Source organism: Dermacentor albipictus, chromosome 9 (genome assembly GCF_038994185.2).
Source record: "Dermacentor albipictus isolate Rhodes 1998 colony chromosome 9, USDA_Dalb.pri_finalv2, whole genome shotgun sequence".
Classification (NCBI taxonomy): domain Eukaryota; kingdom Metazoa; phylum Arthropoda; class Arachnida; order Ixodida; family Ixodidae; genus Dermacentor; species Dermacentor albipictus.
Window position 1 is genome coordinate 58,230,813 of NC_091829.1, and position 27,306 is coordinate 58,258,118.

Here is a 27,306-nt window from a genome sequence, read left to right on the forward strand (position 1 = left end):
ACAGCAACCGTACCACTCACACGGGATGTTATCTCGCGTAATAAATAGAAGAATAGGTCATAACTATAAAAGCAACAGAAAACACCTGCGCCAAATGCGTGTGAAAACACTTCAAGGACGCCTTATGATGCTTCAAAGGCTCCTGAAGACGCTCGAAGGACGTGTGCAGATGTTTAAAAGAAACGTGAATGCGTTTCAAAGAAGCGTGGATACACGTTTACCAGACGCGCGGTGATGTTTCACCGACGCAGTGGAGACGTTTCACCGACGCAGTGGAGACGTTTCACCGACGCAGTGGAGACGTTTCGCAGACGCAGTGGAAACGTTTCACCGACGCAGTGGACACGTTTCACCGACGCAGTGGACACGTTTCGCAGACGCAGTGGAAACGTTTCACCGACGCAGTGGACACGTTTCACTGACGCAGTGGACACGCTTCACTGACGCAGTGGACACGTTTCACCGGCACAGTGGAGACGTTTCACCGACGCAGTGGAGACGTTTCACCGACGCAGTGGAGACGTTTCACCGACGCAGTGGAGACGTTTCACCGACGCAGTGGAGACGTTTCACCGACACAGTGGAGAAGTTTCACCGACGCAGTGGAGACTGTTCACCGACGCAGTGGAGACGGTTCACCGACGCAGTGGAGACGTTTCACAGACGCAGTGGGAACGTTTAAAGGACGCGTCGGGACGTTTGAAGGACGCGTGAGGACGCTTCAAGGATGCGCGAAACCGCTCTCATTTTTCCATGCCGTAGGGTATGCTGACGCCGCGTGCAAATGGGCAGTTCTGCAGCAGATTCGCCGATGAAGAGTGTGACAAATGTTTAGCAACCAGCCCTTTTGGCGGCTGCAGGCAGCATTGCTCGGCCATCCAAGAAGAGCTCATCAACTTCTAGGTTCGTTGCATTTAAAGATACTGTCACTCAAGGCATGCCGTTGCCAAAGCACCGCTTGCAAGTAGGGCGCTGAACACGATTCCTAGTTGAACGGCATCACCGTTTTATTTGCGGCCCTGTAAGCCACACAAACCCTGCGTCATATGGAATGAAAGAAACTTTGTAAGCTAAGTCAGCTGTCTCATATTTCACATGCAGCACAAACGTCTTCTGCAATATGTATACACAAATATTGTACATGAATGTAAGGGGACTTCTACGCATTCTAGATTATATTTAAAAAACCTATTTAAAATCTAGTCCTAAAGTGATGTGACCCGCCGTCGCTGCGTAGTGGCTAAATTGTTCGGCAGCTAAGTACGAGGTCGTGAGATTAATCTCCGACGGTTGGGGACGAACTGCGAAAATAGCTGAGTACTTTGATTTAGGTCCATAATGAGAGCCCCTGGTAATCCAATTATGCCGGAGTCCCCAACTGCAACGTGCCTCATAAAGAAGTCGTGGTTTTGGCGCATAAAACCCTATAATTCAGCAATTTTTAACTATTGTGTGTTGAGGAAACACACCGAATAACTACACACACTCTCATGGACAATGTTATTGTTCACAAAAGACCACGACGATGGTCTCATCTCTATGGTGGTGTGGCTATAACAGTAGACAAAGGGGTTCCTTGCCATCAATTACAACTCCAAATGACCTTTGAAGCAGACGCTGTTGGAGCACTTCTGCTCGATAAGCTGGTGAGAATCATTTCCAGCATCCCTCCCAACCATCAACTTCAAAGAACAGTTTCCGAGCCTTATGATAAACATCCCTTAATCTCTATAGTCTTGCGAGATTCAACTGTGCATAGTACCCTCTGGGGACATTCTCGTTGTAATACTCGCTGTAATTGTTTCTGCTGTTAACACCTCTTTATTAATAACGAGCCAACATTTTTTTCGCTTCAGATAAAGCATTAACTCGATAGGCATAAGCATATTATCTTGTATACTCCTGCCCTACCTAAAGTTGAACGTCCTAAAGAACGTGTTGGAAGTCTGTTCCGGGAACTGATGAGCCTATGTACGCAATAATAAAACACCTTCACCTTGATACACAAATCACTATGGGGCCCCTTTTGAACGCCATGTGGCCAGCAACATACATTTCTTTAGCATGAAAAGGGGCTATTTATGTGTCTATCTTGAGGCACGGTAAGGATACATCTTCTGTTGCACGTTACCTTACTACAGCGTCAAGAGGCTGCTTGTGTAAGCTATTTGAAAAAATGATCAAACGAGAGGGCGGACAGTAGACTCGCCCACATGCTAAAAGCCAAGCAATCGTCACTTTAAAGATGGAAAGGCCAACGCTTGAACCATCGGCTGCGGGAGAAGATTGCGGAGCTGAACTGGAGCATCGAGCAGCACTGCTCCACACTAGCTAGGCAATGATAGGACAAGATCTGCAACGTGACTGACCGGCAGAAACGCAGAGGCGGCAGCTACCGAGGACGCGACCTCCCTATACTCGGGTCGACCTAACGCGGAATTTACGCGCACTTCACCACGGAAGAGATCAGACAAGCGCTCGGAGGTCTCAACCGCCTTTCCGAACCAGGGGCGGATAACATCACGAACAAGGCCCTCCACAATATGGGCGAGAGCGGCGCGGAACATCTCGTTGTGATAGTGAGAGTCCAGGGAAAGCTACCATAGAAGGAAAGATGACCTGAATGGTCAATACCAAAACCCGGCAATCATCTCAGAATGGAAAATCTGCACTCAATCTCGCTTACATCGTGCGTGGGTAAGACCATGGAGCGTGCGGTGCTTAACCGTATGAAGCCTTACCTGGAAGAGAACGAGATATATCCTCAGAACATCATTGGCTTTCATCAGGGGTTGGCGATGCAACACGCTATGAAGCTGGTTAAAAGCCAAATACTAGACAACGCAACAACAGGCGTCAAGGACATCCTAGGCCTAGACCTAGAAAAGGCATTTGATAACATACGTCACTCCTTTATTCTTAAACAAATCTCAACACTCGGAGTTTGTCAATGTCTCCATGACTACGTCTGTGAGTTCCTGAGGGGAAGGCAGGCCTCGCTACGAGTCGGGTCCCCGCAGTCGGAGCCAGTCGTACAGGGCGACAGGGGCACCCCGCAGGGCTCGGCTATATCCCCTACCCTCTTTAATCTGGCCATGATAGGACTGTCCAGGCAGTTCACTCGATTAGAGAACCTCCAACATGTCATCTATGCAGATGATATGACCATGGGAATGGCAAAGTGGAGCGAAGCACAAGTCGAGCACACTTTACAAAATGCGATCCGAACCATTGATGAGTAAGTACCTCAAACCAACAGGCCTGCGGTGCCCACCGAGCAAGTCTGAGCTGCTGATATATAAACCCAAGACACAAAGTCCCAAACCGAAGGGATGGAACACAGGTCCCAACCCATGCGTCTGCCTGTACACCGCTAAAGGCAACACGATTCCGGTGGGTGGTCACATCAAGATGTTGGGCATGACAATAGAGGTGAACGGCTGTAACACCCTCGCAGTCGCGAAGCTCAGCACGAAGGCCAGCAACGCCACACGCCTACTGAGATGGGTGGCCAACCGGCATCACGGGCTCAAGGAGGACTACCTGCTTAGACTGGCACAGGCTTCCGTAATCAGTCACTTCGTATACATCGCGGCTATACACGAATGGTCCAAAGTGGTGAGAGACAAGCTTGACACGCTCCTGCGCAAGGTTGCCAAGAGAGCCATGGGTCTACCCATGCACAGGAGCACGGAGGCACCGGACGCATTAGGCATGTACAACACGCTGAGCGAGATTGCGGAGGCACAGGAACGGGCACAGATCACCAGACAGTCCTGCACACCTGCGGGCAGATGGATCCTGCGAGAAATCAGCGTCGCGCCTCGGGAGATAGTGTAACAGCCATGGGCTAACACCCGACCAGAAGAAAAAGATCAGGGCAGCCCCTCTGCCCAGGAATATGAACCCAGAGCACCACATCGACAGATTTGCTCGAGCCAAAGCACTCTTCAAACAGGCAGCCGCCTACAGGAAAGTACGCTGCTTTACGGACGCAGCCAAATAGCCTGGCAGACGAGCCTATGTAGCAGCGGTGGTCGACAAATATGGCACGGTCATTAACGCGTGCACGGTCCGCACTGATAGTCCTGAGGAGGGCGAGCAGGCGGCCATCAGCCTTGCATGACCAGAAGACGATAAAAGCTTGGTATACTGCGACTCCAAGAGGGGATTCTGTCTTTCAAAACAGGGAGCATATCCGCGACCGTCGGCAGAATACTTTAGTCATCCTCTCACCCCAAAATACAACAATTGGTTGCCGGCACACATGGGACCACTGGAGGGGCTACTCCCCAAGCTCAACAAGACGGCACACGAGGCCACACGTGACCTAACTCATCGTGCGACAGGATCGAAAAGCCAGCTCAACCCTCTCGTCACTTACAACGATCTCACCCAGCATTATAAGTTAGTCAAGAGAACCATGCCGCTACCGCACAAAGCACTCAATAAAGCACAAGAAGTAACGTACAGGCGGCTTTAGACGGGAAGCTACCCATGCCCAGCCTTCCTGCACAAAATCTTTCCGGACGCGCACCCTCACAATGCGTGTCGCTACTGTAAGAATATAGCTAGCCTTGTCCACATGCACAGGGGTTGTCCCCTGGTGCAGGGGGCCAGGACCCTGAAGGAAGAGTGGGACCGAGCTCTACGTAGCTCGGACCTTGAAGCACAGCTCTGGGCTGTCCATCGGGCCCGCGACGCGGAGGAGGGGCATGGCCTCTCTGTCCCAACGTGGGGGCGGACTGCTGCGCACTAATCGAGCGCACCAACAGACGTCAAGAAAGTTATTCATCCATCCATTGATCAAATCTGGGCAATTACTTTCTTGAATGACACCAATTCCTTGACCTTTATCAACCATGAGCTAGCTGACCATCTCATGTGGATTCAGGCTTACATCCGGGAAGCTTCTGTTTAGAAACAGTTCTTTCTGTCAGTGTTCCTTGATATGGAAAACGCTTGACACCCCACATGGCCCCACGGAAGTTTGCGACATCTCTCGGAAAGGGGTATTCGAGGCAACATGCTTAGCTTAGTAGAAAGGTATTTACAGAGCTGGCAATGCTCTCTCCGTGCAATTATTCCAGGATATTGGGTTACAAGAGGCTCGAGCACTTATTTGTACCATTGTTATCATAAAAAATAATTTTTGTGCTATTATTTACTCCACAACGTATGTTTTATTCCGCTTGTGTCGATGACGAGCAGATTGAACATAAATGAAGTAACCTCGCAATCTACGAATGCGTAGTTAAAATTGGCTTGAACAAAGCGTCGACAGAAGCACAGAAAAAAATTACCGACGATTACGTTACTTCCTAATGCGAAATTTGAGCGCAGCAAATAAGCTGTTTCACCTTTTCGATAGATTGATGCAAAGAAATCGAGCAACACATGTATGCGCTATCACAGAATTTTTTTTTATTTTTCACACGTATTCCTTTAACAAAGACTGCACTAACAGTTCTTGACAGTCATGAAGGAAGCTTTGTGGTCGGAGAAATTGACTGATATATGTTCGACTTGGTACACCAATGCTTGATTCTCAAAGACGAGATCTATACAAGTGCCTCGCGAGGTTGTCACAGCCGTGGGACGCGTTACGAGCGAGAGGAACGGGATGTTCTCCCGCATAAGTGTTAGGAAATTGCTGTTTGTCTTTATGTCAACATTAAAGTCCCCCACTACTAACATCGGTGTGGATCGATGGACGGTTAATGCGAGTTGCAGGAAGTGCACGACGTCTTTCGTGAGTGCGGTAGCGGACTCACGAAAGCGGTATCAGTCGGTCGCTGCTAGCGCTGGGGGGATGAAAGGGGGGCGGAGCTGGTTACGAGGCCGACGATAACGCCGACGACGACGCGAAACCCAGGAACGTACGCCAAAGAGCCATTTGTGTAGCCAGCCCTCCTCCACAGTCTCTCCTCCTCCCTTCCATCATCGTCCCTCGCCCGGAGAGCCGACAGCGCGCATGCGCGGCGGCGGAGCACCAGATTCGTCGGCGAGCTGGTTACGAGGCCGACGACAACAACGCCGACGACGACGACGACGCGAAACCCAGGAACGGACGCCAAAGAGCTGCGCTCTAAAATTTATTAGAATTACATTTCTTGGAAAGCTCCTCCCTGCTTTTTTTTCGAGAGAGGCGTGGTCCAAGACCTCCATGTTGCCATGTTGAGGTGCATGTAAATACATACCAGTGAAAAAAAAAGGGGGCACTAAATTTTAAGGCGTCATTATAGGCACGAAGTTAGCCTTCACTACACGCCTGAGAGAGTCGCGGGAAATTTAAAACTGATAGACAGGAAGGTCACTCAACATTCAGTCAAGTTGTATAACCTCCACTGGACGAAAGGAAGAAGGGAGAGAACGTATAAGAAAAGAGACTGCTGTGGATATCGCTGACCTAGCTGAGTTATCTGCTCTATACCACTAATAGTCATTCAATCCTGAAGTACCTTATAAAGAAATGCCAAAAAATAATGACGGTTCTTGAACTTCTATCACAAACAACGTGGGGCTGCGACGGGAAGCTCCTCAAACTTCTACAAAAGTCTCATTGAAACACACCTGCATTACCGTGCCATGGAGTGTCAGTGTGCTGGATCCTGCCAATCACCTAGCCAACCAGCTGACCCGTTGTAAGTACTCTAACAGTTAAGCTGACAGTGTTCGTGCAAATCAAGTTGCTGTTGTGAATATAGCGTATGAGCCATGTGCATCAGACATTGCCCTAAGTGTGTTGTGCGTCCTATGCCGGGCAGCGCAGAGTGTCGTTAGTAAGTCCGAAACATTGAAAGTAGCGCGTTTATTAAGCAGAACATTGTTTTTTGGAAATTGCTTTTATTAAAAGATAACTTCCACCTTTTGTCACAGCTGCAAGTATCTTATATCAATAATTTTATTATTTGCAGCAGCTCTGATGACGCCTGGCGTTACCAGTTGAACACGGAGCGCAGGCCGATAACCGACCAGATTTACAAGCTCGACGGTACGTAAGCGATGGTCTTTCGCCTTTACAACAAAATATGGGAGAGATGCCCTACGTCTACCGTGGCAGTGGTGCCATTTATTGCGCATAAAGATGCGATTCACTAAAGCCGCCAAGACGGTTTCCGCAGGAGCCACCTTATCACTCTCCTCAGTAGGCGATTTGTGGATATGCGTGCAAATTCACACACAATCTATGTAGCTCCACTTTTGAAGAAAATTAGTATCACATAATTAAAGTAGCCAAGGCACCCTCGTGAGTTATCGAGGCAGAAACCGAGACTATACATTCTACGTAGTCATCAACTGATTCACAATTCGATTCGGCGCTTCACCAAATGTATATGTATTATTTGTCAAGTAGAATCTGTGAGTTCGTCGTGCTGGCACCGTAATTTGTCTCTGAAACCGACTGTATGTTGTTGACAAAGATAATGCTTAGATATGCACCGTGGTTGCTTAGTGACTTTGCCGTTGCGCAGCTAAGCACAATGTCAAGGAGTAAAATGGCGGTTGCAGCGGCTGCATTTCAATCGGGGCGAAATACAAAAATATCTGCGTACAGTACATTGGGCGAACGTTAAAGAGCCCCAGGTGACCACATTATTCGGATGGTTTCGGCACGTAATGCTCCACAATTGCAGTTTAATATGTTTTGAATCAAATGCAGAGAAAGATGTGTACTTAGGGTTATGTTTCAGATGGGTAATACCGGAGAATCGAAGTGGTACTACACGGGCGAATCGCTCAACTGTAGCATGCTACAAGCAGATGACGTAACCCGCTACGACTGACTGCAAAAGTTACGCATATGATTTAGGGCTACCCAAGAAAGTTTATATTGAATCTCTAGATTCTAACAAGCCGACCAACAACGACATATAGAACCTTAGAATTTTAATGAAAATTTCGCGCAATGAGATACAAAATTGTGGGTAAGTTGCTTATGCTCTAAGGCTATGAATCTACTCAAAATATCATAACAATACGCTTCTCAAAGAACTCTAACCCCATGCCCATATTAACAATCACAGTACTCAGCGGCCTCCTATAAGTGTACCCCTACCTCGAAATTGTAACGTGTTGGTAACAAAAAGTCCACAACATGAATATACCACTGCTTCCCAAACTAAATACGTTATCTTTTTCGTAAGGTGATTAGCACTGTTTGCTTCCATGAAGCATTTTTCGTTCTTGCAGTATCCGTGCAACTTCCTTCGCTGCTCTGACTGATATTAGTTGCGATTTTATTGGTGCTACTCTTAAAAGTAATACCGTTCGAAAATGAATCTGCCTTAAATTTTCACGTGTGCAAGAACACTATAGTTCATTAAAATTCAGAGATGCTAAAACTAGAAACTTTAGTACCGGCATTCAGCAAACCGGTATTTATGCTTTCTGCTGCATAGGTAAGTGTCATTGCCTCGCAAATTAACAATTCATTATTTTCTAGCTAATATGATTTCTGCAACACGACCCTTACATATGCGCACCGAGTAATCTTTTAAATAGAAAGCATTTTAAGTCAAAATTTGCTACTTTCACAGCAGCTATCCGTCTATCTATTCGCCATTCACATTGGTGGTCTCGTGGTAGTTTCGTTCGCTTCGTATGTACCAAAATACGCATAGTCTGACAAGAGTGTACGAAGAACAAAAGGTATTGGTAATGACATGAATATCATGACATGCGTTTAGTGTAGGTTATCAAACAGCCGCCTACGTCTTGGTGCTCTCATGGTACCTTCGTCAACATGGTAGGCATCAAAATTGGCATAGTATGACAAGAATGTATGAGCAACATCAATGATAGGGCATAATATGTATACCATGGCATGAACGTCAGGAAGGTCGTGAAACAGCCTCCCTTCATCTTGGTGCTCTCATGGTCGTTTCTTTAGCTTGGTATCTACCACAATTGGCATAGTATGACAAGACTGCATGACGAACATAAATGACAGGTCCTGATATGAAAATAATGATATGTGTGTCATATAGGTCATCAAACAGCCGCCTACGTCTTGGTATATGTACCAATATTACCATAATATCCCAAGAGTGTATGACGAACATAAAAGATCAGTGCCCTTGCACTCAGTTAGGAAGGATGGCCAAGGAAGCAGCGTATGTGGGCCCCTTAATGGCGAACTGCACCTCCGCCGTACGACTGCCTGGTTTGCACTATCTTCGTGATTGGCCCACGTATGGGCAGCTCTCAACGCCTCCAGCTTCACCTCAGCTGCCGGTCTTCAGGATTTGGCGTCTACACATGGACACGATCCTGGACGAACTAGTGCTTAACAGCTCTGCTCGAAGTCTTTGGTCATGTCATGAGTGAATTTCATGAAATGCTTGTCTTGTAGGTCATCAAACATCCGCCTACATCTTGCTCTCACAGTCATTTTATTAACATGGTAGGCTCCGCGCACACTATTTCGCGTAACACCGCTTCCCACAGGGCATAGGATGCAGTGGATTTTTTAATGTTGCCTGGTGGTCTATCGATGGCCTACACACGGATGTAAGAGACGACAGTCGTTTGAAGTATGAAATACATGTAGCTCCCGTTGTCGACAACCTTCAGGAGACCTTGAGCAAACCTGCGGAGCTGTTATCCAGGAAATCAAGACGAGAATGGGACGTGAATGGGGCGAGAAAAAAATGAGAACAAATAGGCATCGTGGGGAGAGCAAAACGATATCATCCGCGGAACCAGTCAAAACGTCAGAAAATGCAGTCTCCTGCCTGCAACTCCTTCTAGAGGACCGCATTACATAGGGTAGTTACTGCCCAAAGAAGTTAAAAAAATATTGCTTCCTATCGTGCCGGTAGCGAGCAGGAGACCCCGATTAAAGGGGTACACATGCCAGTCTCTAACCGCTGGGCGCTATCACAGGTGGCGCTTCTCAGCCACGACCTCACCGATCAACTTTGGGGCGTCCGGCACGCCGAGGATGTTGCCCGCGTCGAAGGACTCGAGCTGGCACCTAGGTTCGGGTGGTTATAGCCCTACCCGGCCCTAATCACCGGCCATATTGAATAATGTTTTCACTCACTCCCTCCTACTTCTTACTCCTGCCTGCTTGAAGCATCACTTAAGTTGTAATTTCTTGTACGCTGAAGTACATAGTGGCATAGTGCACATTTCATAGGGGCATATACTCGTGATTCCATGACCATCAGCAATTACTCTTTTCGTAATGAGCTTCTAACAATCCACCGCTTGTAGCCTGTGTTTCCTTAACAACTCCCCCCCCCCCTCCCTATATAGGTGTGCTCAAATAGGTTTCAGATAACGGGCTTCTGAAATGCGAGTATGTCATTGACAGACGCATGTATGAATCGTAGCAGGTGAACAATTCCTGGACAATCTTCGATGAAAAGTTTATAATACATTGTCTGAAATACGTCCTCTCGCTTTTCTTTGTCCTTGTCTGCAACGGGCTACGTCTGCTGCTTGTAATAGATGAAAAAGAGAAAGAACATTGTGAGGCATCTGATCTGCCTATCACTAGATGATGCCGCAAATATGTTGGGTCCAGGGTGGCACGCTGAAGAAACAGACATGTTCATTTTCGCTGCGAACACTATCGTGTTTTGCCCGCACTTTGTGATGGAGCGTAATAATCTTCCCAAGAAACCAACATTGCAGAATCTTGAGTGGTCAGCTCCCTTATGGCCATGAAGTCTTGTATGCATTCAAGACCGAGTTTGATAAGGAAAAGTGCATCGCTTATGCAAGCACTGCAATAGGATTCCTCTACCACTAACAGCTTTTGGTTCGACGATAAAAAATTCCTTTCTTATGAATTAGCCTTGCAGAGCTGGGAATTGACACTTTTTATGTACTTTGATACATACAGGTGCATATTCCAGCGGTAGCCCTAGTCACCTTCACCTGGAGCCCACAAGCAGCACCGATCCCACAAAGCACAGCACAAGCCGCACTGGAATGGTGGAAGCATCAGCAAGTTTACCATACGGAGCCAGGTAAGCCGGAAGAAAACTTTCATTGCTAAACAACTCGAAGACTACAAGGAATGCTCACCGGAGTGCATCTATGCCGGCTCCCTATATATGTTCAAATGGAGCGCAACCTCGGATGTCTGCAACAGGAACAGCATCAGCAGTTTTGAACATTCGGCCGGCGGAGCTGGCGTTAACATACTTCCTTGTTGCAAGAGAACGACTCGACATGGACAGAGCAGAAAGCATAGGGTTTCCCACAATAACCCGCCGTGGTTGCTCAGTGGCTATGGTGTTGGGCTGCTGAGCACGAGGTCGCGGGATCGAATCCCGGCCATGGCGGCCTCATTTCGATGGAGGCAAAATGCGAACACACCCGTGTACTTAGATTTAGGTGCACGTTAAAGAACCCCAGGTGGTCGAAATTCCCGAAGTCCTCCGCTACGGCGCGCCTCATAATCAGAAAGTGCTTTTGGCACGTAAAACACCATACTTTTTTAAAGGTTTCCCAGAATATACTTGAGAGTACTCTAGCACTGCAATCGTTGAGCCACCATCGGAATGATAGGAAGCACATAGATATGTCTGAATATTGGCACGTTGTTATGGGTCCATTTATTAAGCTTTGCCTGCCTTCATTGTCGTAGATTTAAGAACAACCTTTTCACTTCGAAGTGCAGGAGACGCTGCAAACACGTACAATAGGTACTAATGGAAACGACTGAGCTTGTCGAGTTGGCCAAATGGAAACGCGCCAAGCGTATCAAGGCACTGGCTTGCCCACGATAATTATATGAGGACGTTTCACATCGCTTGTCGATGCATGCGTCTGTGGCGTAATATTTTCAATATTCGACCTGTTTGCTTAGAGGTCCTGTGTTCGAACTGCCGTCGGAAAATTTTAATATTTTTTATTCAAATATTTATTTTTCAGAACAATGTTCAACATAACGAGTTTACAAAGTCACTACGCCGTTTGAAGCCACAAGGAGAAAGTTTAGGCAAATCCATGTACCTCCCCTAATACCCATGCTCCCGTAGAAACTAGCCCCAGATTTCCCTCTACTGGTTATTGTATGAAACTATGGCAAAAAGGAGGGGAACACCAAATGGCACAATCATGAAGCTACAACAACTCGCCCGATATTCCATCCTGTTAGCACGCTGCAATATGCGGCGCAGTTGAATGCTCGTTACCTGCTTACTCACTACAGCTGAAGGAATTCATATTGATAGTGATGCGAAAGATTAAATTCTGAGGCCCCGCAGGGGCGTCTGCATCAGCAGGAGCTTTGTGTGTTGCGACACCACGTAACCGAGCACACGAGGGTTGGACCCTCCCGCGTGTAGCCGTGCGTGGCTTAGCCATGTCTGGGGAAAGGGGGGATCCTCTGGGTTGAGCCGAGGCCGGGTGTTCGGACCTTTAAGGCCCCCCAGCGAAGGCAACACACCCATTTGGCCCCGACTTCACGTAGACGGCACCCCCGGACTGACCCAGACCGGGGAAATCGGCAGTCGCCTTTCCTGTCCTCCTCTCCAATCTTCGTCTTTCTCTCTCGTCTTTTTCATCTTTCCTGTCTTCTCATCACTTCTCCTCACTTCCTAGTTTCCCGACGGCAAGGGTTAACCTTGTGTAGCTAGCCAGCCTTCGTTATGCTGTATTTGGTTAAAGCAGCGATGTACGGCTGGCATGGGCAGGGTTTCTCTTGCAGGAACTTTTGTCACGTCCCCCTGATGGGCTCCAGGGTGGGTGGTTGGCATCGCAGCCGAAAACCAAACAATACTTATGGAAAATGCTTCTCGTAAACTACTTGATCGCCCTCAGAAACGAGGGCGCACCGAAGAAGTTTTTCAGCTTTCCGGGCGACAAGTCCACAACTTCGCTCGATTCTACGTAATTCACTCAAAAAAATCAGACAAACTAGTGCGAACCATTTCACCGTTCTTTGTTTCCAATTCTAAGTACAGGATATAAGGTGTCGAGAATATCAAGTGGTGGTCTCTGAAACTCCAAGATCAGAACTAGTATGAAAGACTGTCGGAACTTGTGTCATTTAGGGAGATTCAAGTAACAGTAACCCCGTACTGTACTATGAACACCACCCGCGGTGTTGTCTCAGATGATCATTTGTTAGAGCTCACTGAAGCTGAACTCTTGGAGGGCTACAGTGAACAGAATATCATAAATGTTAAACGAAGTAAGATGAGGTGAGATGGTAAAGAGATCAAGACAAAGCACCTGATACTCACCTCCGGCTCAAGTGTCCTTCCTGAGTCCATCGAGGCGGGTTATATCAAACTTCGTGTTAGGCCATACGTGTCCAATCCTCTTAGATGCCTTAAGTGCCAAAGGTTCGGCGACAGTTCACAGAACTCTTGAGGCCAGCTGACATGTGCTAAGTGCAGTAACAATGAACATTCCTCTGAAACGTGCCAGAACGCTCCACATTGTGTCAACTGTGATGGTGAGCATGCCGCATACTAACGGTCCGGCCCACCTTGGAAAAGGGAAAAAGAAATTGTGACAATCAAAATCAAAGAAAACATATCTTTCGAGGAATCACGTAGGCGTGTGTCATACCTGTCTAAAAGCAGCTTTGCCGATGTGGTGCGTCAGGGAGCAGCTTAGCAACGGCCTCCGGCGGCTGTCCGACCCATAAGCAGTTAGTCAGCAGTTACGCCATCTGTCCCCGCAATGATGACGGTGCAGCTAGCGCTGCTCCATCAACTCAGCACAAGAGACCATCGTCCCCGAGGGCGGGCGCTGCCAAGGCTGCCCCAACCTCCCAGGCCTTCATTCAGCGCTGGCAACAGCCAGCACAGCCAAATCCCTCAGGGAACCCCATCGACCTCTGGGCTGATGGGCGCAGGGGCCTTGCCTTCCGAGGCAGGACTCTCGGGTAACTTCTCCCTCGCAGGAGCGCGTGTCCGGCGCCTCACAAGAGGCAATGGACACTACACCTGTCCTCAAGGCGCACCAAGCGTCTAAGGAGTGGCGAGGCTCCCTGGAACCCTCCAGAAAGGGCAAAACTCCCCTTACAGGGCTTCGAAGAACATTTTCTTGAATTTACCTCGGCATAGTTTCCCCGTCTATACTGCCTGAACTTGAATGGGAAGTTACCAGCAATCCTTGCGGGAGCGACCACTTCCTTATACTACTAAGAACATCTAAAGAAAACTAATTTCCACCACAGGCTCCTAGGTGGAAGATTGGTACAACCGACTGGGAGAAGTTCCGAACTCACACTAGTATTTCAAGCGATCACATGTCCACGCTAGGAATGGATGCTGCTGTTGAGTATTTTGCAGCCTTCACAATAGATGCCGCATCTAAATTCATATCAAAAGTAAAAGGCTTGGCATGCAAACGCCGTCTCCCATGGTGAAACGACGAATGTAGGATCGCTCGCAGGAAACAGAACAAAGCGTGGGGGTTGCTACCCGCGTCCCCCACTGCACAGAATCTTATCAACTTTAAGAAGGTAAAGTCCCAAGAAAGGAGAACTCACTGACAGGCCAGACGAGAGAGTTGGCAGAAGTTATTATCGAGTATCAACTCGTATGCAGATGAGGCCAATGTCTGGAACAGGGTTATTAGGATAAGAGATGGACAAACGTATTCACTCCCTTTGGTAAACACACAAGGCCATACTCTGCAAGACAAGGCAGACGCACTTGGGAAGCACTTGGAGAGCATGTTGAGTTCAACAAATTATTCGCAATCCTTTCTCAAATACAAACAAATAGAAGAATGTAAGCCATTCATCATAAAATGTCGACAGAATGATCCATACAACCATCCTTCTAGTATTGCCGAGTTCAAAGCTGCCTTGAGCGCATGCAAGAGCTCTGCACCGGCATCTGACAAAATCATGTATGAAATGATCAAAAACTTACACAATGACACCCAAGTTACACTACTCGCACTTTGCAGCCTTACAACCGCATGGAAAGAAGCCATTGTGGTCCCTGTTTTGAAACATGGCAAAGACCCTTCCTCAGTGGAAAGTTATCGCCCGACTGCCCTCACAAGTTCCCTGTGTAAGGTATTTGAAAAAATGATTATTCGGCGACTCATTCATTTCCTTGAACTGAGCTAAATGCTTGATCCCTATCAGTGTGGCTTCCGGGAAGGGCACTTCACAACTGATCATCTTGTACGTATTCAAGCAAAAGCAAACATCTGTGACGCATTTGTACACAAACACTTTTTCCTATCAACATTCTTCGATATAGAGAAGGCGCACGACACATTGTGGCGCTACAGAATCTTGAGAGACTTGTCAGAAATGGGCATTCATGGTAATATGCTAAACCTAATAGAAAGCTATTTGTCCAATCGTAACTTCCCGGTAAAAGTCGGCAAAGTACTGTCATGTGCTTTTACGCAAGAAACTGGTGTACCCCAGGAAGGCGTGCGCAGCTGCACTCTCTTTATCGTGAAGATGAACGCGCTTCGTGCTTCGTTACCACGGACCATCTTTTATTTTCTCTATGTGGACGGCATTAAAATAGCTTTCAAATCCTGTAGCCTCGCAGCGTGTGAGAGACAGGTACAGCATGGCTTGAACAAAGTATCGAAATGGGCAGATAAAACGGATTTAAAATCAATCCTAACAAAAGTCATTGTGTACTTTTTACATGAAAGACAGGCCTGGCCCCGGATACTTGCTTAGAACTGTGTGGACAACGAGTACCTATCAACAAAGATCACAAATCCCTAGGTATTATACTTGACTATATACTTACCTTCATACCACACAATAAATATCTGAAAGCAAAGTGTCTAAAAACAATCAACCTAATGAAACTTCTATCCCAGACTATATGGGGTAGTGACAGGAAGCGTTTCATGAAACTGTACAAGAGCCTAATTCGATCTCGATTGGATTATGGTGCCGTAGTATACTACTCTGCCGCTCCGAGCGCGCTGAAGATGCTAGATCCTGTTCACCATCTAGTTATTCACTTAGCCACGGGTGCTTTCAGAACAAACCCGATTGAAAGCTTATACGCGGAATCAAATGAATGGTCCCTCCATCTACAAAGAACTTACATCAGCCTTACATATTTCCTGAAAATACACTCCAAACATCTACGTCTATGGTTTAGTACCGTTAACGGTATGACGTGTACTACGCTTTTCTATAATCGTCCCTCATTAAGACAGCCTTTCTCGCTTCGTGTGAGGCAGCTTAGCAATGAAATGCATGTCCCGTTGCTCAAGCTTCGCCTAATGCATCAAACCAAATTGTTACCACCTTAGGAGTGGCAGGTCGTAGAATCTGACATATGCTTTTTAGAGGTGACGAAACATCCTCCAGAGATTGAAATCCGGACGCATTTCCTAGAACTCCAGCACAAGCACTCCTTCGCAGAGTTCTACACAAATGCTTCGAAGTCAAATGCCAGTGTGTCCTATGGTGCTGTTGGACCATCGTTCTCAGAATTCGATGTACTGCATCCGGAAACAAGTATCTTTGCGGCCGAGGCCTACGCAATACTGTCTGCTGTGAAGCATATAAGAAAATCAAAACTTAAAAAATCAGCAATATATACAGACTCCTTAAGCATCGTGAAGGCCTTGATATCACTCTATGCACACAAAAATCGAGTACTTAATGAACTCTATTCAATCTTGTGCAAAGCGTACATATCTAAACAGCATATCATTATATGCTGGGTGCCTGGCCATAGGAGCATCGAGGGTAACGGTCTGGCTGACGAGATGGCCACGTCAATCGCATCGCAAGCTGTTAACCCTACCGCTGAGGTGCCTGTCACAGATCTGCGGCCTTTCTTGCGAAGAAGGCCGTGAGACCACTGGCAACGCATGTGGGACGCGGAAACGGATAATAAGCACCACTTGATAAAACCACAGTTAGAATTCTGGCCCTCTACTACAAAATCGCGCCAAACAGATGTCCTATGCGGTCGTCTCTGAATAGGACACACATTTGACACCCATAACTTTCTACTCACCGAAAGTGAGCCTCCAACCTGTGGTACATGCGGGGAGAGGCGGACCGTACTCCACGTCCTCCTTTTGTGTCGGGAAGGCGAATCTGAGAGAAAGAGACATCCTTCGTTAGCATACCGGCAGCACATTCCTCTAGATCCTGCAATGTTTCTCGGTCCAGAACCGCTTTTTATTATAGACACAGTCCTAGGTTTCCTCAGAGATGTGGTCCAACATGTTATTAGTCCCATACAATCGTACCGCTTCCTCTCTTTAGAGGATGCCGCTGGGATAGTTGTACTGTATAGCACAGGCCTCAAGGCCCTTGTGTTTCAAGGGCTCTGGTGAGACAGTTGTGCTGTAGCCAATTTTTGCATCTTACATGCTCTGCATATCACATCATTTTTCCACAATGCAGTGTAAGGTTCATAGTACTCGTCATTACACATTGCCATAGTCTTATATCACGTATATTTTATGGACATTACAGACTATTTTTAGGCCCCTATACAGCCAAGACACATCTTCTTGACATAACTCATCATTCCACCGCGAAATCACTAACGCTGTCTTGGGGCTCTTTCGCCATACCTGGCCTTTGCGCCCCTAAACAACACACATTCATTCATTCATTCATTCATTCATTCATAAATTGTGAGGTTTTACGTGCCCAAACCACTTTCTGATTATGAGGCACGCCGTAGAGGAGGACTCCCAAAATTTCGACCTCCTCGGGTTCTTTAATTTGTACCCAAATCTAAGTACACGGGTGTTTTCGCATTTCGCGCCCATCGAAATGCGGCCGCCGAGGCCGGGATTCGACCCCGCTACTTCGTACTCCACAGCCCAATACCATAGTCACTGATCGAACACGGCGGGTAGTGAGGAGAAAGACGTTAATCGAAATCAAGGTTCATAACATGAAACAATGTATCTAAGTTTACCGAGCGAATGTAGCGGATGCTCAAAAAAGAAAGCTTGCCCTAGAGCGACAAAACCGGCTGTAGCCGGTTGGCCGGGACGCTTGAGAAATGACTTTTCTTCGTCTCCCATATAGTTAAATTTCTGTGCCTGTGCCCGCCATGAACAACCGCTAAATGACGGGCGTCGCCGTTACGTACGACGAGCTTTGAGATGATAGGATTGCGACGAGGTTTATTGTCGTTGACAACGTCGTGGAACGCTAGGTATATCAAGGCACTGCAAGGGCTGTCCGTAGCAAGGGGGTCGCTCACGATCTCTGCACGGTCCTTCCTCTTCCTCTTCAGTCGGTGCATACACAGGGGCGCGGCTGCTTCATTACAATGGCCCGGGAGCAAAATGTAGCCATCGTGGCGACTCAAGGCGCGGATAAGATGAGCAGGTCGTAATGTGGTTTCAGGCGGTTGACATGTACTGTCTCTTGCCCACGACGACGCAGGTCTGGTGACATTGTTAGTGGCTCGACGATGTAGTTGACAGGTGAGGAAGCCTCGATGATACGGTATCGACCATGATAATGCGCCAGGTATTTGGAAGAAAGGCCGGCAATGCGGGCTGGTATCCAAAGCAACACAAGCGAACCAGGAGAAAAGTCGTGCGGTGGTTGATGACTACGGTCATGTCTTGTCTTCTGACGTTCTTCAGTCTCACTTGTCAGGGCACGTGCCAGCTGACGGCAATCTACAGCATATTTGGCGGCTTCGGAAAGCGGAGTATACTCTGTAGCGTCAGGTTGGTACCGCACTATGGTGTACAAAGGGCATGAAGGCTCACGGCCATACACAAGGGAAAAGGGGGGAAAACCGGTGGTCGCATGTGTCGCGGTGCTGTATGCGAACGTAACAAAGGGGAGTACTGTGTCCCAGTTGGAGTGGCCGGTTGCAATATTCATCCGCAACATGTCGCCAAGTGTGCGGTTGAACCATTCGGTCAGTACGTTGGTTTGGGGATGGTACGCGGTCGATTTGCGGTGAATTATCCTGAACTCAGGGAGGAGAGCTTGGACGCCCTCCAATAGGAATACACGGCCCCTATCACTAAGTAGTTCTGGGGGAGCGCCGTGGCGAAGAACAAAATTCCGAAGGATGAAAAAAACCAATGTCACAAGCGGTCGCTGCCGATGTCGTCGAGGTAACATAAACATATTGTCCATTTGTGGCCTCTAAGGATGGTGTCAATCATACGCTCAAAGTTGCAGTGACGCACTTGCGCGAGGGATAAACGGTGTGATGACTTAAATGACAAATATCAACTGCTGTTCAGATAATATGGTGTCGGCGTAAACAAAAACCTTTAGCTGAGGACCTTGTACATAAATACATTGGAAAAGTGAAATGTATGTGCATGGCAACACAATGTACGAGTATTGAAGCTTGCGGCACTTAAAGAAATGTGATAGTATCGTAACTGAAGCAGTTACATTTTAGATCCGTGAAATATTTAAGAAAGCGTTGGCAAACACATGCACAAAATCACATTTTTATAACTCAATGAAAACACCGGAACGATGCAATAACTAAACCAAGTATCATATTTAAACCGCTCAGAGTTCATGTATTACACAGCGCTCTGAAATATACTGTTTTAATGGTAGATCAATCGCCCCTCCTCGCCCACATTGTACCGATTTCAAGCAAACTGCAAATGAATATCAAGAAAGTTGTTAGCTTAGCATGCTCCACGAGATGCAGCTAATAAAACTGCGACATATATATATATATATATATATATCTTTGATCTAGCTAACCTCGTAAATTCTAAGCTTCTATTCTTCTAAAATTTAGTGATTTAGTGATTTAGCCCGGAAAAAATGGTATGATGGATAATTTGCCGGCATTTAATGGCTCTATCAAACGAAATTTGATTGTTTGATAGTTCTAATCTCGTCTATAAATAATCTTGTCTTGATGGCGGCCAAGCTGGCATGATTACAAACGACGTACACGGTAACACCTCAAGCTGAGTCATGACTCAGCTTGCATGCTGAGTCATGTAAACAACCATTACAAGAATAAACAAAAGTATACCAGTAAAAAGCCATTAACGGAAAAATAGCGACCAATGTTCATCTTGTCCTTAGCGTAGCTATTTAAATGAGCAACAGGCTGCACAAAAGACATACACCATACGCACTGTCTCTGCTCTTCTGCCCGTTGTATTTTTCTTCACTTACCGGTAGAAGCGATGTCGTACCAGCAATGCCTTAACTCAACGCTAGCAGTGTTCATTATCCTACCGAGAAAAACAAAAGAATGTACTAACATCTCCAGTAGCATCTCCGGTAGCATTAGGGGGAAATGATTGCGTGTGTATCGTTCTCACGATACCTTCGGTAGGAATGGTGTGCCATTCTAATGCGATTCAAATATTAAATGACTTCGTACAAACATTGAAGGCAAACTTGAGCCTGGAATTTTTTCATTGTATTCGATATGAAGGACTTTATTCCACCTACACTTGTCAGAATTAAAGGGAATAGTTCGCCTTTGCGCCATTTCCATTTCCTAAATTGGAGCCTCAAATGGCTAATTGCAATAGCTTATACCGGCAAGAAAGCAGCTCTACAGTGCAGTGAAAGAAAAATATCATTGTGTTTAAACTTGCAAGCATTCTTTTGTAACCACCCTTACCAAGCATTTCCTTTCCGTTCGAGTAGCAAGAAATACCAAAACCACACTTTACTTATTACATTATGTGTAGCCTATGTGAGATAGGTACGGCTGTTTCATATTTTCAAGTTTAGCCACACAGATATACCATCAGAGGCAGCAGTGTTCAGTTTACGCCAGCCTAGAGCCTCAATCGAGCGCCAAAATTAAGTACTGCAAGTTAACGCTAAGCTTTAGAAAGTCGGCTTATGATTACCGCAGGATTGTTTGGCAACCTCACAATTGGCAGGATGTGTATTTGTCCTTTCGTAACAAGAGTCGGCCGTTTTCAGCTTCTATGTCCATGTCCTTGCAGGAATGCTGCTGGAACCGGAGGAGGGGAACAGCGAGAGATGCGTGGTGCCTGTGGCAATGTTTCTAGTCGACCGGATGCCTTACACGGGCACGCCAAGGAACACATGGATGACAAAGCCCAGATTTGTAAAGCCTGGGATCAATCGTCTGTGAAGATGTCTAAGTCTGTAGAACATTTCCGCAACCCCACTGGCAAAAAAGCCAAATGCGAAACCTGTGGCAAACAGTTCCACCGGGCTTATGATCTAGCTGAACATCAGCGCACGCACGCAGACGAGACACCCTACAAGTTAGAAATATGTGAAAAATTGTTCCGGCAAGCTGGTCAGCAAGATGACAATAAGCGCACGCATACAGGTGGGAAACCCTACCTTTGCAAAACATGCGGAAAAGCATACAAGTTCCAGGCGAGTCTCCGTAGACATGAGCGCTCTCACGCAAAAGAGAACCACCATGCATGTCAAAAATGTGCTAAATTATTTGAAAACAAATGTGACCTCAAGAGACATGTATCCTCGCAATGTGGAAACAGCGCATACACTTGCGAAATCTGTGATCGATTCTTTATGCACAGTTCAAGTCTTCTTCGTCACCGCCGAACAAACCACGTGGATAAAACACCGTATGAGTGCACGCAGTGCGGATGTCGTTTTGCAGACAAAGAAACATACGATAGGCATGTGTGCCAGAAGCAACGAAGGATGTGAACGGTGCCGTTTGGTTTTTTGAAATTGCGCGATAAGACCTCGTCGCCAAAAGTATTTGGGGTGCTTCAATGTCGAAAAACACTGCACGTTCTGGCCAGCGCTCACTTTTCCGTGAACTATGTTGTTGGTGAACGTTGCTGTATCAAACTCATTTCAAGACCAGCCCTAATGGGCTGCAAGATTCTGCTTTGTGTATTTCAACACTCTTCGGAAAAGTTACGCCCTTTGGCTTGCCCCTTCTGCCACACAACAATAATCGTTATCTGCCTTGATGCGTTTCCTTTCTTTAACGCTGTGAGCCCGGTACTTTCCAGTAACGAGCGGCACGCGCGTTATCAGCATAGAACACTTTACAGTCTTTGGAGTGCCCCTTCTGATAACGCGCGTGCCGTTCGTTACTGGAAAGTTCCGGGCTCGCAACCTTAAAGAAAGGAAACGCATCAAGGCAGATAACGATTATTGTTGTGTGGCAGAAGGGGCAAGCCACAGGGAGTAACTTTGCCTAAGAGTGAAGCACTGAAATGCCCACAAAAAGATTCTTAACACCTACTTGGTTAGAGAAAGCTCTTGCGCAGGTCTTTTTACAGTGTACCACCAAACAAGCTTTAATGAAACATATTCGTAGTGATTTTTCAGCGTAAACAGGATGGAATATCTCTTTAAGAAGCATTTGAGAAAGGAGGTACTGTATTCTAGACAACTAAAAAGTAATTTCTGAGGTCCATTATATAAGGTCCAAAGGCCAAGTGGCCTTCGAGAGAAAGCACTTCCAGATACTCTTACGGCAATAGATAACTACATTGTACGCGCATGAAAAGTATTTGCTTGAAATTTCGTTCAATGCATTGACGGTTATTTGACGCATGTATTCACACAGCAGATGTTTGATCTATGCCATAAGATAAGCTGATGACCGTACTGAGACAGTACTAGATTGAAATCATTTGGAACTTCACTATACAACAAGGTGTCCCACTAGAAAATTTTTAGTTATGTTTTATTGTGGCAGAACTTCTGAAGTTTAATAGACAGTTTTTTATCCACTTGGATGTTGTGTGTTTTTATTCGCACAGTTATCTAGTTGTAGCTGTAAAATCTTTTTATCCTGATGTGACAAAAATTTCTGTGCAAAAATGACTACAAAGGTTTGTCATAACAAGCAAGTTTTCGTACATGTTTACACGCCTACTAGTATATATTTTTCCTGTGAACGCGTTTCACCGGCTAACAAATGTTATGTCACCACTCAGCGCATGACGCGCCTGCTTGTAACAGAACCTCCTGGATCTTTCTCACCAATTATACATTTTTTCTATGCTGTAGTCGAACCTTTCGTAGTCAAATTGCACGGGCAATACGAATACGAAAATGCATTCTTGAGGGCTTGCAAGCACCAAAGATTGCGCTACAATCTTCAACGAATCATGCATGAATATCCGACATACGTTGAAGTCTACGCTCGCAACCACCTTTCTGCCCGAGTGTAACTCGTTTTGTGCCTTCCCGTTCCCTGAATAAAGAATTAGTTGCGGTACTCAAGGTTCTTGCTAGTGTATCGTTCACCGTCACTGCAACGTGGAATCTCGTAGAGGTAGTTGTCGTGACGGGATACACCCAGCAAGCGATGAAAACAATGGAATCATTGTCATCGGCCAGCGAACTTGCTACAGCCTGACTACCACATGAGTACGCTCGTTTGACCAAGAATACTAGGAAGATCATGGCCCAATCAGCAGTCATCATAAGAACCCTTGCGCGCCAGCAACGATCACGCTACAACAGCCAATGGTGACACCGGTCTTCCACAGATCATCGTTTAAGATCCGGAAAGCTGGCTGCAAACCAAAGCATAAATAGCCAAGTCTAACAACTGAAAGTGCGACTAGTGGCGTCATGACTATTTTTCAATAAAAGACACCGCGAGGACGTGGCTCGAAAAGCAAGACACCGGGATAAGATCGTGGTACCTGTTTTGCAGGGGCTTCCTACAAACGTTCACGAGCGCCGTAAGCAAGAAGCCGGTCAAAAACTTGCGTGCAGCCACCGAATGAGCACGTCTCGATCTTCACGGAACATATGAACCGTCTGTTAAGCACGCCGATCCAAATATGTCAGAGCAGAAAGAGAGTTTCCTCATGCGCGGTTTGAGGCAAGAGATTTATGACGGACTGATTCGTAAACCAGCCAAGACCATCGAGAAATTTCTAACGCAAGCCCCATCGACAAGACGCTGGAAATGCCCACTCTGTAACATAACCATCTTTGCTTTCGTTGAAGTGAAAAATACGGTCACTAGGCCCCGACAAGCTCCCAAAACCCATCGTAGCCGTTGTACGCGAATACGTGTGTAGGATGGTCTGTTCGACACTGCTTCAAGTAGCCTTAATTGCGTACATCATCTGAGGGCATATCCTGCAGTCATTATGAGTCCCTTGGTGTTCGCATCTCATGGAGGATGTGATGACATACGTCGCTGTAATCCGCCATCGGCGTCCTCCTCCGAGGTCGCACCAGAGCTCTTTAATTCCGTCGCCACTTGCCGCCACCAACCCAGCCACCCACCTGCTCGCTCAACTCCCCGAGGAAGACACACGTATGGTGTGCACCCGACCACCGCCCGCTCTGCTGTCACAGCGGAAATCAAGGCCACGTATTCAGTGGATAACCGTACCGTGAGATGGCTCTATGATGTTTCGCACGCTAAATCTTAAGGTCCACATCGTGGCGAGTGACTACCTTAAATTCCCAAATACTTGGCTGATTTTCTGGAGGGAGAGCGTAGACCTACCCGATTATCCTGGCCGCGGCACTACCTCTCACTGCAGTTCCCGCAGTACACTGGCCCAATACGTGGCCTTTATTTTCATGAACCCATATTCGCTAGACTGCATGACGTAGCAGACTGCACGACGTAGCAATCTACACGACGTAGCAACGACACGCTGCAATTTCAACCAACCTCCGAAGGAAAAACACGCCGCCTACAGAGCACTCGACGTAACTGCGAGGCAATGCGATCCACACTTCATTCGACGCCACGAAAAAACTAACGCAGCAACAAGAACTAGCTACCTCGGCGGGTTCATCCATGTAGACACTGTGGCCGCTTTAGCAGACACAGGAGCCGACTACTCCGTCACGACTGAATCGTTCATCGTGCCATGGGTGATAGTTATGATTATATGGTAAGGCCTCCGGAACCAGGCAGCTTAAGGTCAGCTGTTAACACCGACATGCAATGCTACCGCACATCACCGCAGAAGAAAATCTCGACGTGGCCAGCTTACTGCAGCGTGCCGAGGAAACACGAGAACCTGCTTGCCTACTCGTCACGTAGTAGCCAAGGACGGACAGCCGAAGCTACAATACTCGACGAAGATATGAGAAGCAGCAGCCCATTTCTCGTGTTTGAGCTTGGACCTCAATATACCGACCTGGACTGAGTGGAAAGGTATCAAGCGCTCGCATGTATCGGAACATTCTCGGTCATCCTCAGTGATTGTATCTGTCGCCTATGTTGTAGTGGCACCTTTTGTAGTTCGATTCCATGCGTGACGCGAATAGTGTTGTACATTATGGAACGCACACGAGCACGTGATATTACGCTGGAATCTTCGACTAATCATTTATAAATTGCCGACGTGGTTTAGACGCAATTCAGCTTTACGACGATCGGCTCATGTGCTCGGCGCTTACTTATTGCATGAGTGTGACTTCTTTTGTGGACACACGTTTGCTCATTAAAGAGTTGGTTCCCTGACTCACGCTTATTGCTACCATGTTCGTCATCCGCCCTACAACGGGGCAATACCGAGTGTAACGTTTACCACAGCGAAAATATATTTGGTTTACTTGGAGTTTCAAGGGGCTACGATGCCTTGCCAGACAAACCATATTGGCTCGTTCTTGGGATTTTCATTAGCATGCCCAGCCCCCGCATTTGCCTGTAATTTTTCGCTCGCGCCCGACACCTGCCGACACCTTCAGGGTCGGTCGACTCACGCTTGGCCTGCCGCCGCTTCCGCTGCTGGTCCACCCTTCCCGCTTGGCGCTCGGCCTCTCGATCGACAGGCGAATAGACACGTCAATAGCGCGCACAAAGCCCGGAGCAACAGCCAGAGAATACCAACCCAGCGCGCCTCCATGTACCTCCACTCGCCACTGTGCGCTCCTCCTCTCTGCCTCCAAGCACCCTCCTCTACCTGCCCTCGGTCCCCTCTCTCATCTCGGCAGCCCCCGACTTGACCTCGCTGATTTCACCAAGTGGGCTTGTACGCTTCCGCGTAAAAACCTCTAATCCAGGTGGAAGGCGCCTACGTTCAGTCGCAGTGCTTCATTCGTCAAATTAGGCGCGACTGGCGGAGCGCGTGTCCGCTTTTATTTGCAAGCGAGAAAGAAAACGTCAAAGAAAACAGAAGCGACAATATTGCAGTATAGGGTGAGCGTCATCGCGCAGTGTGGTGCAAGTGGGTGTGCGCACCTGTCAAAGGTGGTGACTGGCCGACGGCGCGCACTATACCTACAGTTATGCTTCGAAAGCGCTGTCCACTGTTCGCCTCTCATTTTATGCCAGTAGCACAATATTTTAGCGCATTACTGCAAGAGAGAATACGGGACATGGACTGAAAGGCAACGAGACGCGTAGCTAGGCTTTGTTCAGTTTGCTGCACTACACTTTGGGATCTGGAAAGCATGCTCAGTAAAGCACAAAACGAGAACTTTTCCTTGGATTTGCGAATTGTTATAATGCTATTTAGAAACATTCATCAGCGAAAAAAAAAAACGTTTTGCGACTACCGTTCACGTCGAATTTCACGGTTAAAGGACATTTTTCTGTAGAACACGTGCTTACCATTCCCGCGATTGTGATGGTCGCCACTTGTACAGCGAAATGAAAATGCCTACGCATATGCTACCGGGCACACTGCAGTATGTCATGGAACATGAAGAGCACCAGTAGAGCTCGGGATGGCATGCGGACAGACCGAAAATTTTGTTTCAGTGATGAATACGTATTCTACTCGTTGATTTGGTTGTCAGTATTATATATGTATGAGGTCATGCTGTGAATCCTAACTGAGGGAAATACATAACTGACCACTTCAATATTGCACCGAACAGTCATGTGAATACCGCATAGTACAAAGCACGGAAAGACGAATCGTAGAATTGCTGCGAATTTGTGCTGGGGAAGTGCCGTGATGTAGTGTCATCGTTATGTGTTTGAGCAATGTTTATCGGGTTTAAATTGCAAGACTGTAACAGACAACATAATTCTGCCCAAATGAATAACGTCATGACGTGTGTTACGAAGAACTGTATAGGTTGGAGGCTCCAAGCCAAGTTGCTAAGAAAACTAAAAGCTCTTTCTTGATATCGTACTACGCGGCGCCCACTTAATCTTCTAATACTGCCTGTGACAGTGAAACTGCATCTTTCTTGTGCTGTCAATGCACTTCAATCTAACTAGAGGAATAACCAATACTTTTCTATTGGGCCGCACCAGCTTGGTTATTAGAAAGCACCATAAGAAGATGGTTTAAAGAACAAATCCTTAAAGTAAATTGAGTCCAAAACTGAAGGGAAGTTTGTGTCCCCAGACAGGTGATTTACAGCTTTACGCAATAAGATATAAAGCCTTGTAGCAGACCGTCACTTATAGTCCAAGAACTAAAACTGCGGCGATACCGCATGCGCACGAAATACATATAAGTGTTAAAAGAATACGTCAAAAGACG

General features: G+C 46.9%; 1 protein-coding gene across 3 annotated transcripts in view; it reads left to right on the plus strand.

Moving 5' to 3' along the window:
• LOC139049985 (zinc finger protein 391-like) overlaps positions 1–22,615 on the plus strand; it is a 35,565-nt gene extending 12,950 nt beyond the window's left edge. The window contains exons 4-6 of one of the 3 annotated variants that reach the window (XM_070525962.1): positions 6,921–6,994; positions 10,856–10,982; positions 20,863–22,615. In XM_070525962.1, the coding sequence (XP_070382063.1) occupies positions 6,921–6,994; positions 10,856–10,982; positions 20,863–21,568 (907 nt within the window). In that variant the 3' untranslated portion in view covers positions 21,569–22,615. Of the gene's footprint in view, positions 1–6,917; positions 6,995–10,855; positions 10,983–20,862 lie in introns of all 3 variants that reach the window. The other 2 variants (XM_070525961.1, XM_070525963.1) reach the window with 2 other exon arrangements.
• Positions 22,616–27,306: the final 4,691 nt, after the last annotated feature.